Below are 16,296 nucleotides of genomic sequence, written 5' to 3' on the forward strand. Positions count from 1 at the left end.
CAATATTAAATACTGGTTTGTAATAATAAAAAAGCATGTTCTATGTAAAGGAGTAGTAGATGCAGTATTTCTGGCATGCCACACCACAAATATGTGGCTACCAAAATAAAGTGAACCTGTTTTTCAGTAGTTTGTTTGCTCATAATAGTTAGCTTATGCATTACTTCTCACAATCAATATAGCTAAATAAGTAATATATTATTAAGGCTGCTATCTAGCGGGTGGATCCAAAACTACTCAGTCTCAGCTATTATAATTCCTCACCCACGAGTAGAGAGAGGCGTGCAGAGGTCTGCTGGCGATGACGAGGGTCTAAGGCTCTCGACGTCACCGACCTCTCTCCTCTCGTGCGAGGACAAAGGCAAGATGGCGGGAGGGAAAGAATGGGCGTCGCGTGCCGCTGGAAAGCGCGGGCGGAGGGGGCGCGCTGCTGGAAGGGTATAAGACGCCGGCGGCGCGGCGCTGGGCCAAGCAGACAGCTCAAGAGGACCTCCACAAGTCGCCAGTCCCGCCCGCTGGCCTCCGGGAGACATGCACCTCAAGCTCGCGGTGAGTGCTCGCTTATTCTCGTCCGGGTCAGCAGCTCCGCGGGCAGTTCGCTCCCCGAAAACTTCCAGGTTTCTTCCAAAGAACAAAATCTTCGTAGAAATCACGTGAGGTTCCTACTCCTGGGTTGTGTGTTCCGTTGTGATCACGGCCAGCATCACTTGGAGGGAAGAATAGTGTTTTTGGTGTGAACATCTTTAAGTATTTGTGACGTGTAAACTTCTTAGTTCTCGGTATACGTCATTTGGTAGGAGTGATTTCGCGAAAATGGAAACGGAGGTCGATGAACGGGAATTTGACACAGAGATGGCGAACCCACGTGTAGCAATCAATATAAACCCGTGTGTAAGTAAACATTGGGGTATATGCCAAAAGTATTGGTATGCCAAATTAATGATATTTTAAAAAATTCTACTTTAAATTTCCTGTCCAAGTTTCGTATTATAAGTTTAATTGCAACATAAACAACATGAGAACACATAAATTTACTCGTTACCGAGGTTAGATGCAGTAGTTATGGCGTCACTGACGAGTACTGAAAGATTTGCCCAATTTTTTCTATAAAGGATTTCGTTAATATACCAATATGTTTTTTTTTTTGAGTTCATGTTGAAAGTAAGTTAACTTGGAACCCGCAAATGTTTGAAGATGCCCGTAAAAAAAAAACGATCACCGCTCTGGATAGTTTGTTACCACTACTCGTAATTTAAGGGACTCCGGAACATAGCGGCATGAGTCAAGATTTTTACAGATTTAAATTTCCTGTGACAAATAATAGTTTAAACGTTTCAGGGGTGAAATATGTAGCTAGCTAAAAGTTGCAAAATTGTCGACTTAGACCACTATTTACTGTGAAATGTTCTAACAGTGTGGGTAGGACTATTATTACATGGTTTACTGGCGTCCGTGGCAGCTGGTGGGTCACATCCAAGGAGTGAGGGTTGCGGGGTTAGATCCATATCCTCAACGTTACTCATATCTATGATCTCCGTGTCGGTCATCCCCGTGGTTCGGAGCCCACTGTTATCTTGGGGTCTCTTCGTCTCAAGCCTCTGTGCATAATCGCGTGACGTAAAACACGCACTTTGCCATACTTGTCTTCGTGTTTTGAGTAGATACCCTGAAATGTCGTGGATTCGCGTGATATTCAGTGTCGTGTCCAAACGTATGCCAACTTAAGGTTTTTGATGGCACGCCATGTGCAATCAGTTGAGTACGAAAAATCAATACACATATGTCATGAAGAAACCAGCAGTGAAGTGCGAGGAGTCTGGAGTACACAACGGACTGTGAAGTCTAACCGGAGTTTCGTCTGTGGTAGAGTATATACGCTCCGTAGCAACAATATCATCGCTGAAAATAACTTCCCATACCTTAAATGCGTAATATAGAAACCCCCTTCCTCTTCCCTCACCAGGAGATCTCGATGTCAAGAAAATGTGACCCATTTCTTACTTGTTAGGTTCATAATTTTACATTTAACAACATTTTTTACAAATTTAACCATCTCCCCTCCCCCCCGTCCCCCCCGCGCAAATTTTTACGAATATTTCACGCGCTCAATATTGTGTGTCCAGCAAGCTGCCTTTACTTAGGGACGGGACCAACTGTACATCGTTTAACTATTGTAGAATTAAGTCAATAAGATTTTGTTTGCTTGGTCAAAGATGTACACACTACTTGAACAAAGGTTTTAAACCGTCCACCACTTATTTTGCGATCATAATACGTACGATTTACAATTTTCTAGCTTTGTTTTGGTTGGTTTTGTACAGTTAAGTGTGTTTTGTGGTGTCATGAAATGAGTACTGTTATTCGCTGCTCGCAGTAAACGGCCGGTCAAACGCCTGAACATATATCCAGGTGGCGAAAAACCTTTTTCAACGTTTTGATACAATTATTTTGATTTACGCCATTGCAGTTTTACACCGTTTGTAATTGAAAGAATTCATCAGGCACAAACAGAACGCCGCAACTGTTTTGTCATAAGAAGCCTACTGTGTTCGTCTGTGCTGTCGTCGTTGTGATGAACACAATACCTGTTAGTGTTTAGTATCATCATAGGGTTCATTGTTTCGCTGTTTTGTATCTATGTATTTACTGATTTTGTTGAAAATGTCTCGTTATTGTTAGCTACCGTGTTCATCTGTTCTGTTATTTTTTATGGCTAAATACTTCCACGAAATATTCTGTGTTGTCTGATATTTGAAGTTTGACCAGCTGATTCAGTATTGTTCTCCGTAAGTTTTTATTATCAGTTTTTATTTGTTTTCATGAAGTTTTCCCATGACAAACCATGAAAATCTGCAATGGTGTGTGTCCAAAGGTTTAATATAATTTCTTGGGCTGTTTGTAAAGGGGAAAAATTCATAAAAGTAAAATACAAATAAAAATTAAAACATCAAGTCACATAAAAATCCTAAATCAGCTAATGTCGAACAGATAAACCCAACGATGAACTTAAACAGGTATTATGGACAACACAACGATGAAGCACAGACGAACACGTGACAAACAGTGGAAAACTGCAATGACGTATAACCAAGAAATTGTATTAAATCAAAATTCCCCATTGCAAGAATCATTTAAAATAATTTTTCGAGGTGCCTTAAACGCGTGTAGACCTACTGGAAGAGCAAGGCTTGGCATTGGGTGAGAGTGTTGTGACGTGTTGCAGTTGGTGTGCCTGTGTGTCGTCTCTATGGCCGTGGTCTGCACGGCTGGCGGCGGCGGTCACCAGTGAGTACTCTCTCGCGCACCTCCCCTCCCTGCGACCTCAGAGGCCGCTGCGTGGGCTGCGGTCTGCAGTTGTTAGTAGGCACGCAAGCGAGGCAAGTCAGTTATCTACACGCTCGAGCCGACATTATCTGAAAGCTAGGATCTCCAACTACACTGTTATATATACTCTCTGATGATTATTGGTTCAGAACCGCAAAGAGCGTACGTAACCTGTCCAAATTAATGAGTCCCAATCATCAAACCAGATTCACTACTGATATTTATAAACATATAATACAGTCAAATGAATCAGTAAATTTCCGCGAGTTTAGTATTCATCACCACGAAGCAAAAATCGGTCTTCCAAGAGTGTGTCTGTGGTAGTCACGTGAGGCTAGCTACCTTTTCTGCCTATTGTCCGCGGGGTGCCGTGGTAAGTAGGGGTCAGTCTGTCGCTACGCCGGTGTTCTCGTATTTGCCGATAAGGGTGGCGTAAGTGTAGTTCCCACGCCTTAACGACGGCTCTCCGGCATCGAACAACGACGATGGCGACTGAGGTTCCCATTTTTGCATGCATTTCTCAACGGGAGCATATGTAGGATTTCATTTCGGATGTGGGAGATGCAGAACCATTTTGCTCTCTGTTTGCTTTCAAATTATTTCCATTAGTACGTGAGAATCATAGATTTTTGTAAAATCAAATAGCGTATTTGCTAAAACATGGACGTACAAAGCTCTCAAGGCCCGACCACAAGCACAGCACAGTACTATACATAACAACTGAACTTTGACTAGCTACAATTGTGCATTGCGATAAATATTAACACAAGCCCGGTATTACTATTATGTAGAGTTTGCTTTAAGTTTAAGTCTTGCTTAATACAATGTTATTACTAAAAACTGTGATATAATTCTTCTCGGCAAATAAGAAGCTCTGAGCGTCATATTAAGTCGATATTTGAGAAAATGTCTAATGAATGTGCTGTCTAGATTATATACTGAATATTATTCTCTTTCCTTTATTATGGTCGCATAATGGCGTAGAGATATAAATAGAGACCTGCAAAATTCGCAGATTCATTCGGTGATAGGCTAGAATTCAAACACATATACCTCTTAGATAATTTTGATATTGGCTTACTGTTCATATTGGCGAATCTCAACCAATTATAAACCCTCAAGCAAAGAAGGATCGAATCACAGACAAACCAGCTGAGACGACTTACAAGTCAACAACCAATGAACTTGCGTTATTTGCCCAGTGTACAGGAGAATGTGCAGTCTACCCTGAAGGCCATCGAAACCACGAATTTTGCAGGTCTCTAGCTATAAATAAATATCACGGTCCAATTTATGAAGGATAACAATTTTATTCCTGCATTTAATTTTGCAATTAATGTGCTATAGTGGATTTTATTCTGTTGATACTATTTTTTTCTTTACAATAACATACTACCAACCCCAGCAACATTAACTTTTCCTTAGGTCAAAACAATAAAATAAACGAACGAAGGAAGCTAGGCCGCTGTACTAGTATTGTGTTGTGAAAGTGCTTGTCGCTATAAATATCAACGTTTTTATCACGGAGTTATGAATTGTCAGAGCATTTGTAATGTAGTTGAAGTCACTTTTTAACCTCGTCATTACCATATTTTTCCGCCCAAAACATTGTAAAAATGGTATTTGATAATGTCTGATAATGGTTAGTAAGTATGAATAAGAATCATTAAAACAAACACATTCATAAAAAAAATTGGTTGCCTGTAAATTCGGTTTACGGACGATAGTTTAACGTGACGTCATAACAAAACATTGATGAAATGATTGATCCAGAAGAAAAGGAAATATCATATTCGGCCTGAGACTGAGCTGTAATAGGTTTTTGCAACTAAACCATTTAGGCATTAAAAATATTATATTCTTTGAGGAAGAATTTTTTTAAATTTTTCTATCTTTTGTATGATAAAACTACATCTGCATACTTTTATGAATAAAATTGAATCATTTTTATTGAATTATCACTATTTTGTATGGATACAAAGGAGTGAAATTAAATGCACAATTTAATTAATAAATTTACTTTTATTTGCATTCATTATTCAAATATATTTATTACTTTTGAAATGTTACGTGCGCCGTATTTATTTTTACAAGTTCAAAAAAAATTCACATCTGACTAGAATCGAACCGACAACCTTACGATATGAAATAGCGCCACTGACCACTCAGCCACGAGGCCATGCATGGGAATAATAGTTTCAAATGTTACAATATATAGCTTTATAAAAATTTTGTCCACGGTAGGGGAATAATATTATTTCGGTTTAATAACTCGATTTTATAACAAATACGCATCCCAAATACACCAAACTTATTTATAAGGTGTTACAATATTTTTTAAAACATTGTGCAAAAGATCCCGGTTGTAATTTGAATTATTATGTGTAACTGTAAAACACCATTGTTGGTTCAAAACGTATTTGAATATTCAACATTACTTTTAAATAACCGTACCGATTGTGCTGAAAATCGGTGGACGATCGTTAAATTGCATAATATTAATAATTCAAACGACGAAAATATGATTGAAAAGTCAAATCGATGGTCGTTCCAATCGAGTGGAAGAGAGATGCCACGCATGCGTACAATGAGCATGAAGAGAGATGCCACGCATGCGTACAATGAGCAAACAGGAACATTCGTAGTGGGACGTCCGTAGTGGGACACTTTTTCGTGCGTGCAGCCGGCGTTCATCGATTTATTAGACGTTGTCACGTCAAAAAAAAGTAATTTAAATTGTTTCCACAATGCAAACACTACACTTTAGCTAATGTTTTGGGCGTCCAACCAACATGGCACAACGATTAGCTCTAAAGGTAAAAAAAAAACTATTTTATACATGTAATTATGCAGACGTGGCCACATCCTGGTGTTAATACTGATTTGATTGTGGCTGGGCCTTGAGATATTTTGTAACATCCACAATGCGCCAACTGTAAGCTATGACGTCCGTCAATGCAGGTTTTTTTTTCATGAACATGAAGTTCACTGTTGGGATCACACATCGTTGCTGCATAGCTCGCACTGTGCTTGTTCTGCGCGCAGCAAGAAGGTCATCATCCACGTGCCGCACTACGTCAAGAAGATCCACCACACGCACACCGTCTACAAGATCGTGGACCACGGCGGCCACGGCGAGAAGGTGGTGATCGACCACCACGGCGACCAACATGGCTTCGGCCACGAGCTGGGGGGCGGCCACGACTTCGGCGGGTCGGAGCACCAGCTGTCCTGGCACTAGCCGGCGCCCGGCGCCCCTTCGCGCGACTTGCCGAGTGATCGGCTGTGCGAGGCGACAATTACCGGGACCATCCGAGTGTTCACGAAGGTGCAGGCCACGCTCTGAAATTCTCAAACATAGACTATCTCCACTCCAGAATTCTCGCTTAGAGCGGCAGCAATTCGCGAATGTTCACGAGTCATAAGCTGCACTTAAAATAAAATAAAAACATAGCTCATAAAGCTTCCCCCACAACAATAACTTTTCAATAGTACTAGGTATATTTACATCAAACCCCAAATGTACCTATCAAACTTGAACCAAAGGTAAAAAAAAAAAAAAAAAAAAAAAGTGCAGGCTTCTATTGCGCCAATGAATAGTTTTAGACGAATAAACACATTCTTCATTTTCAGCCTCACAATAATGTTACATTATGAAGAATATTTTCTACAGATAATAAAATTAATTCTGTGATCATATATAATGTGAAATATTACATGGGTAATGAATTGATATATAATTCACCTAAAAAGTTTATCTCTTCACATAGCGAAATACCTTTAGTTGTACCATACGTGTGTTTGTACTGAGAGTTATGTAGACTCTCATAAAATTTTAATCAATGTATCTGTACATATGTTTACAATGTAAATAGTTTAGTGTGTGATTTTTTTTTATCTGTTGGAATAAAATGTGTGTAAAGGAACTGCGATTTGCTGCTCATTCTTATTAGTTCAAACACATATTTTCTTAATTTTCTTTCATTGAGTTACTGAAATCTATATCCTTCAATCACTTCAATTTAAAACTGGATGTTTTCCCAATTTTCAATCAACTAAGCATATTTTCTCTCCTCATGGTTTTATATCTCTTCTGTGACATATCAACTTCGCAGAGCTAATCATTCACTCGCAATCCACTCTAGCTTTTTTCTTTTTAGTATGCACATGCTTAGCTTCTACTATAAATTGAAAATAAGTGTCCTACGTGAAATAATTTCACTTTTCATTCATAGTTTTCACTATATTTTTAATAATTACTCTGTGAAGTGACAATTTAATTTTAACAATTATCGTGAGTTTTTCTAATGTGGCACCTCTAAAATCTCTAAGGCATCATTGACATTGACCTTCTATAAACTATGTATTTTTTATTTTACTTACATTCAGCATTATGCTTAGAGGCCTAGTTGGAGACGCTTTACAAGCTATTTCAAAAAACAGCAATGATTTAGGCAGGACTCAAACCTACGACCCATGTGTTAAAAAAAAATAGATATGGGGTCGTCCATTAATCACGTGATGTTTTTTTAGCAAATTTTTAACCCCCCTCCCCCCTAGTGATTTGTGGTGAGGTTTCAGACAAACACCCCCCCCCCCCCAATAAATCACGTGTATTTTTTGGTGCAAAATATTTTTAAAAATTTCGGAATATTATCTATAAATATAGGTATAATCTAATTTAATTCTGGAAAATTAAGCGCAGTGATAAAAATGTCCAGACACACATTTAGGTTGCAGGTTTATTCTCACTGGCATAAAAATAATAAAGAAAAGTCTTATATGTGATTTACACACGTATTCGGCGCCAAAATCACAGTCTTACTAGCGACTGGCAAGCCGAGCCGGGTGGTTCATGTTGCGGCGGGCGGGGATATTGTTGCCTGGCTACGGCGAGTTAAGGTCACGCGTCGCTTTTCGGTTTAGTAGAAATCGGGCGAAAAAAAAAATACACGTGATATCTCTTTACACCCCCCCTCCCCCCTTGTGATATTTCGTGATTTTTCCCGACCCCCCTCCCCCCCCCCCCCTTTCGAGCCACACGTGATTAATGGACGATCCCTATGCTGACACCCTGAATCGCCAAGACTGGCTTTTCTGTAATTAATTTGATGACATCAAACTCTACCCTTACCTATATAATTGAACTTACCTCTCACCATTGGCATGCACAATTTTATGGACTTCTGTAAAAAACTACTTATCATCGCATTTTTACCCGAAAATTTAATTTTATCAAGTGCAAGTTGTAATTAGTGTGTGTATGAGAAGGGAGGGGGTGGCTGCTTCAGCCCCTCAGGCTCCCTCAACATTTCTAGGATATCAAGAAATAACGGTCGGGTGTGTAACACATGCGCCCCTGGTAGTGACAGTTAATAAAGCGGACTACGAAGTCCAAGTCCAAGCTCTCGCATGACAGAGTTACTACCCGCCTAACTCTTCGACCTTCCTCTTGTCCAGTAATTATCCTGCATGCCATGATCTCATGCGTGGATCCAGTGTTTTCCCTGTATCTGTGCAGATTTGGCCTGGACTGATGTAGTTAGTTTGGTTACTATATTTAAGAGGGGAAGCTTGTTATGGCACTAACTTCTACCATCGCTGGCCAATCCCCAAACAAAGCACGCTATGCATGCGACCCTCTCACTGTGTGGCTACTTCCCAACATGATTGATTGTGTTTGTAGGCTTTGGCCTGAAAAGCACTTAGGCCTCGCCCTAACACTGGCCCCTCCAACAAATACTCTTTAGTTAGGTTAGAAAATAATATTATAAAATATAGTTAATAATGCTTCTTTTATTCCCTCGAAGACAGCTGGTTTCACCTAGTGTCAAACAACCTATTCCAATCATTTTTCCTTGTGGAATTGCATCAAAAATTGAAAAAATTGCATGATATTCATTTTAATCTATGTTAATTCTTCAGACAGTGCCAGTTAATTGCTACTGTGAAATTCTACTTGTTTATTTGTTCTGGGTACGTTTATTAGAATATTTAATGCTAACGGATATGTTTGTTTGGACTAGTGATAATTTGGGGTTTCAGTTACGACTTCAGTAGGTTTTTTATATACTACTATATTAATCTGAGCTGATTCAGGCATAATTCTTTAACTTGTCATTGGGTGCATCTAAGTTGAGGCACTTGGAAGCAATGGGCGGATCCAGTGATGACTCTTTGTAAGTTGGGGGGGGGGGGGAGGTTGTGGTGCCCTTAATCTAATAATTTAAAAATATTTACCAGATATGGAAGTCAGGGACTTATTTCCAAAAACATAGATCAATATTAACAAAGCCCTACTTACGGAAACCCGGCCATAGTATATCCAATATAGAATAAACAGATTGATGATACCAACCTGTTAAACATAATTCAAAATTATTAATCTAAAAAATTAAACATTATTAGAAAGTAGGCTAAATCCATTATTTTCTAAAACAATTCGTGTAAAGTATAATGCAATACTTGGGGCATTAAAAAAAGGTCTTGAGCAAATAAACTGAGAGCTTTGAATATATATACAGTATATATATTCAAAGCTGAGAGTAATTTCAACTTATTCACAAAAGAAAAATTATTCACCTCGATTGCTTAGAAACCGGATGAGTACCAAATCTAGGTAACATATAAATGTTACAATTCTAAAAGTATGTCTCAAATGAATGGAAACCTCCCGCCTTTCCAATAATGTTTAATTAAAAATCTTATCCACGATAAATGGCTGTAAAACATTTTTAGTGTCTCCTATAAAATGTAAGAAAATGAAATAAAGAATTAATCAAGCCAGTGGACTAAGCTACGTATTTAATAATATTATAGAAATTAATTAGGCCCACACAAAAAAGCATTATTACATATTTTTAAAGCCAAATTAGCATAATACAGTAATTCAAAAAAACTGAAAATTTTCCAGTGACGAGATTTGAACCACGTCAAAAATTACCCCTTCAATTTTCAACCATGCGCTCTGCCGCCGCGCTACAAAGAAAATTGCAATCTCGGTAAGAGACTATGTGTTATCATCAGTAATGGCAGGTTTATTTCTTGTTTAAAACCATGCTAGTAGTATACGAATGTATGTTCTGGAACACGGCTTCTGGCTGTGGAGCGTGTGGGCACGTCCGCCATCTTGGATTGTGACGTCACGGCGGCCATCTTGGATGACCTTGACCTTGACCTTTGACCTTGACCTTGAATTTGATCCTCAAAAATCGCCAAAATTTGCCAAAATTGGGCAAAAATTGTCCAAAATTCCTCAAAATTCGCCAAAATTTCCATTTCTGTGGAAAAAATTCCGCCAAAAAATCTCAAAAAATTCCACAATTCAAAAATCAGGATTTCGAAAATCCTCAAAAGTCGTTTTACCCTAGAAAGAACCCAAATTCCTAAAAGCGGCTTAAAACTCCTAAGAGCTAGCCGCTCTAAGCCGTCGAGGTCATGACCTTGAAAATTAGGATGCCATGGCAGCCATATTGGATGATGACGTCACCGTTGCAATTTTCGTTACGGCCGCCATCTTTAACTTTTTTATTTATTATCCGATTTTAATGAAAAAAATTTAAAAAATTATAAAAAAAAAATTAAATAATAAAACTTTAATAAAATATTTAAAAAAAAACATACATTTACGACACGGAGTTCGGAGTCCTCGGTTCGAACCCGACGAGCGCAAAAAAAAATAAAAATGGTGACCGATCCTTCCCCCCGTGGTGACTTTTGGCAGACTGACTCCCACCACTTTTCTTAAAGCATATATATCGTCACCCAGTATGACGTCATGTCCGACATCTTGTCTTCGTTGCTGGAGACCACCATCTTGTATTCGTCGGCGAGAGTGCGCTGATAACATGTTAGTTTAGTTCTTATCCGCTAGAGTGCAGTAATCATTTATTACTGTGACACCTGCCATCTTGAAATTCGGCCGCCATCTTGGAAATCCGTAATTATTTAGCTAGGAATTCGGGAAAAGTTCCAAAACTCATTAAATAAATAGCTCATTAATTTACATATTGATTCGATCCGCTCCTGTCCTTGGTTCGATACCCGATCGATGCAATAATGTTTAATTTTATGTAAAAAATAATAATTGCAATAAACCATGTTCATCATATATTTAAAGAACCTCTAAATCCTCTACGACCACCATCCTATCAGACATCAAGACCACCATATTGGAAATTCGTAATTTTAATGCTAGAGATTCGGGAAAAAATTCAAAATTCATTTAATAAGTTTGTAATCTATATACTGATTGATTAAATCGACTAAGGTCCTTGGTTCGATCCCTGGCCGATACAAATCAACTTTAATTTTAAAAAAGTACCAGAAAAGTGTAAGGTTCGAGAAATAAAACACCTCAAAGTCTTTTACAAACATAATATTTATTACACAATTTCTATCCTACTACAGTATCACTTGCGAAAGCTAGCAATCTTATAAACATTTAGCCCTGCATAGACGTGCATCGACTACTTCTTAGCTCCAAATGGCTACAAATGCTTCAAAAGGCTCCAAATGCTCCAACAGCTCCAAAAAAAGGCTCCAAATGCTCCAATAACCACCAAATGCTTAACACAGCTCCAAATGGCTCCAAATGCTCCAAACGGCCTCCAAATGCTTGACAACCTCCAAATGCTTGACTGCTCCAAACGGCTCCAAATGCTCCAAATGTCTCCAAATTGCTTCAAATGCTCCAAACGGCTCCAAATGCTCCAAATTGCTCCAAATGTTCCAAACGGCTCCAAATGCTCCAAATGCTCCAAATGCTCCAAACAGCTCCAAATGCTCCAAACGGCTCCAAAAGCTCCAAATGTCTCCAAATGCTCCAAATGGCTCCAAATGCTCCAAATGTCTCCAAATTGCTCCAAATGCTCCAAACGGCTCCAAATGCTCCAAACGGCTCCAAATGTCTCCAAAAGGCTCCAAATGCTCCAAACGGCTCCAAATGCTCCAAATGCTCCAAATGTCTCCAAAAGGCTCCAAATGCTTCAAAAGGCTCCAATTGCTCCAAACGGCCTTCAAATGCTCCAAATGGCTCCAAATGCTCCAAATGGCTCCAAATGCTCCAAATGGCTCCAACAGCTCCAAAAGGCTCCAAATGCTTCAAAAGGCTCCAATTGTTCCCAGAGCTCCATCTTCAATTGATTCCAACTGATTCCAATTACTTTTCTTATCGAACTTGGCATGGTTACTAACATGTCTTTATTAGTATACATTTTGACTGGCAGTGGTAACGTATTTTGCACCTTTAAGTTATAAGTTTTATTTAGAAATCAGATTTCGATAAATGGTAGATACCATTTGGAAAGAAAATATATTAATTTATCTTCAAGTTTATACACATTTAATTTAAGCCATTATTGTATGTAGCCAGCTTCCCTCAGTTCTTTGAGTATGAAGGATATTTCTTTAATGTTCGAATAGTTTCCTGCATAAAGCGATCCATGTAGTAGTCGTAGCCTGTCAACCAATATGTTAGGATCTTCCCATGAGGTATAATCAAACTCTTCTGCTGCGTTCATCATCCTTGCATGTTTATAATAAATATTATTATCTCTGGTGTCTATCGTTTTAACACCAACCTCAAGGTCACTTTCGTCATCGTGACAGTGATTATCACAAGCTTGATCAGGATAATTTATTTTATTACGACGTTTCCATCGTTTTGGTCTCAAACCACCATCACAGTCTTCGCTCTTACATGCTTTTGGTGCTTCAGCACAGTACTCAATCATGTCAGCCTTAGATGTGTCAGCACAGTCTTCGTTCACGACAGCTTCTGATGTGTCACCACAGTCTTCAATCATGTCAGCACCACAAACTTGATCAGGATAATTTATTTTATTACGTCGTTTCCATCGTTTTGGTCTCAGACCGCCATCACAGTCTTCGATCTTGCCTGCTTTAGGTGCTTCAGTACAGTACTCAATCATGTCAGCCTTAGATGTGTCAGCACAGTCTTCGTTCACGCCAGCTTCTGATGTGTCACCACAGTCTTCAATCATGTCAGCACCACAAACTTGATCAGGATAATTTATTTTATTACGTCGTTTCCGTCGTTTTGGTCTCAGACCGCCATCACAGTCTTCGATCTTACCTGCTTTAGGTGCTTCAGTACAGTACTCAATCATGTCAGCCTCAGATATGTCACCACAATCTTCAATCATGCACGCTTCAGATGATTCATCATAGTCTTCGACCTTGTAAGCTTCAGATGGTTCTCCATCTTTCTCATTTTCATGGAGACGACTAGATATTGGAGTAAATATATTTTCATTTCTAATGTGGTTACAACTTCCTTCGTTTGTTTTAGATTTTAAATTATTATCTCGATCTAGATCAGTAATTTTAGCATTAGCTTTTTCGCCTTCGTTCCTCTTCCGCGATGTTGTAGCCCAGTCTTCGTTATCTTTATTCATCTTAATTGTACAGGTCTTGTAATGTCTATCCAAGTAATATCTTCTACCAAAGGATTTCTGACACTGACTGCAATGAAATGGTTTTTGACAAGGACCCAAATTACACTCGCTTCTCTCATGTCGTTTAGCATTCTTTCTCAAGGTAAACACCTTGCTACAGTATCTACAGTGATGACGTTTCGATACAGCGTCAGATCCTAAATCGGAATTCATATTAGTTACCGAGACTAATGCCAGATGCAAACTAAGAGTTTTAAATTAGATATATTACTTAAATAGAATTTTTTAATTATTTCATCAGCGAGAATTAATTTATCTCATTCAAAGGTACTTTTTGCAAGTAGTTCTGCTTTTCAACAACAGATGTCGCCACATGTTACTTGCAGGTAAATAATATTTAGTTCTTTTATGCGGGATGCGGGATGCTCACTAACGATCGAAATAGAACGATGGCTTCGCTAGACTCCAAGGAGAAGGAAGTTCGTCCATCCTGTTAGTGCTTCTTAGATTTCTCAGAAATTATTTGACTGAGTAATGATAATTTTTTTTTTTAATTTCCGCCTGATAAAAATATTACAAGTAATGATCGAGTAGCAGAAGTTCACTAATTATATGCAACCTTGAATAAAAAATGACATGCTTCATTAAGTAAAAAAATCCTTCATGCAGAGATATATTCCTCATCAGTAACCAGAAGCACTCGGAGAAAACCATCAGATGTATAGTCAGGAATAATCAGAAGCACCCAGTGAAAACCATCAAAATATTGTCAAGAATAATCAGGAGCACACGGAGAAATCCATCTAAATATTGTCAAGAATAATCAGGAGCACACGGAGAAATCCACCATAATACTGTCAAGAATAAACGGGAGCACACGGAGAAAACCGCCATAATATTGACAAGAATAATCGGAAGCACACGGAGAAAACCGCCACAAGTTTTCTTTGATATCATAAAATTTCAGGAAAAAATAATAAAAAATAAAAATAAATTAATAAAAAATTTAAAAAAATAAAATAAAAAATACATAAAATTCTGGCTTGTACTAGAACTATATCTTTGCTCAACAATGAGAAGTTCACAAGCTAGCAGAATCTGTTTAAATATTTTTTATTTTATTTTTTTAAATTTTTTATTAATTTATTTTTATTTTTTATTATTTTTTCCTGAAATTTTATGATATCAAAGAAAACTTGTGGCGGTTTTCTCCGTGTGCTTCCGATTATTCTTGTCAATATTATGGCGGTTTTCTCCGTGTGCTCCCGTTTATTCTTGACAGTATTATGGTGGATTTCTCCGTGTGCTCCTGATTATTCTTGACAATATTTAGATGGATTTCTCCGTGTGCTCCTGATTATTCTTGACAATATTTTGATGGTTTTCACTGGGTGCTTCTGATTATTCCTGACTATACATCTGATGGTTTTCTCCGAGTGCTTCTGGTTACTGATGAGGAATATATCTCTGCATGAAGGATTTTTTTACTTAATGAAGCATGTCATTTTTTATTCAAGGTTGCATATAATTAGTGAACTTCTGCTACTCAATCATTACTTGTAATATTTTTATCAGGCGGAAATTAAAAAAAAAAAATTATCATTACTCAGTCAAATAATTTCTGAGAAATCTAAGAAGCACTAACAGGATGGACGAACTTCCTTCTCCTTGGAGTCTAGCGAAGCCATCGTTCTATTTCGATCGTTAGTGAGCATCCCGCATCCCGCATAAAAGAACTAAATATTATTTACCTGCAAGTAACATGTGGCGACATCTGTTGTTGAAAAGCAGAACTACTTGCAAAAAGTACCTTTGAATGAGATAAATTAATTCTCGCTGATGAAATAATTAAAAAATTCTATTTAAGTAATATATCTAATTTAAAACTCTTAGTTTGCATCTGGCATTAGTCTCGGTAACTAATATGAATTCCGATTTAGGATCTGACGCTGTATCGAAACGTCATCACTGTAGATACTGTAGCAAGGTGTTTACCTTGAGAAAGAATGCTAAACGACATGAGAGAAGCGAGTGTAATTTGGGTCCTTGTCAAAAACCATTTCATTGCAGTCAGTGTCAGAAATCCTTTGGTAGAAGATATTACTTGGATAGACATTACAAGACCTGTACAATTAAGATGAATAAAGATAACGAAGACTGGGCTACAACATCGCGGAAGAGGAACGAAGGCGAAAAAGCTAATGCTAAAATTACTGATCTAGATCGAGATAATAATTTAAAATCTAAAACAAACGAAGGAAGTTGTAACCACATTAGAAATGAAAATATATTTACTCCAATATCTAGTCGTCTCCATGAAAATGAGAAAGATGGAGAACCATCTGAAGCTTACAAGGTCGAAGACTATGATGAATCATCTGAAGCGTGCATGATTGAAGATTGTGGTGACATATCTGAGGCTGACATGATTGAGTACTGTACTGAAGCACCTAAAGCAGGTAAGATCGAAGACTGTGATGGCGGTCTGAGACCAAAACGACGGAAACGACGTAATAAAATAAATTATCCTGATCAAGTTTGTGGTGCTGACATG

The 16,296-nt window shown here is 38.2% G+C and overlaps 1 protein-coding gene across 1 annotated transcript; it reads left to right on the top strand.

Annotated features, from left to right (window-relative positions):
• The first annotated feature begins 472 nt into the window (after positions 1–472).
• LOC134529243 (uncharacterized) lies at positions 473–7,250 on the top strand. The gene is made up of 3 exons (XM_063363141.1): positions 473–549; positions 3,224–3,285; positions 6,370–7,250. The coding sequence occupies exons 1-3, from the start codon at positions 532–534 to the stop codon at positions 6,563–6,565; spliced, it is 276 nt and encodes a 91-aa protein (XP_063219211.1). The 5' UTR covers positions 473–531; the 3' UTR covers positions 6,566–7,250.
• Positions 7,251–16,296: the final 9,046 nt, after the last annotated feature.

Source organism: Bacillus rossius, chromosome 1 (genome assembly GCF_032445375.1).
Source record: "Bacillus rossius redtenbacheri isolate Brsri chromosome 1, Brsri_v3, whole genome shotgun sequence".
Lineage (NCBI taxonomy): Eukaryota > Metazoa > Arthropoda > Insecta > Phasmatodea > Bacillidae > Bacillus > Bacillus rossius.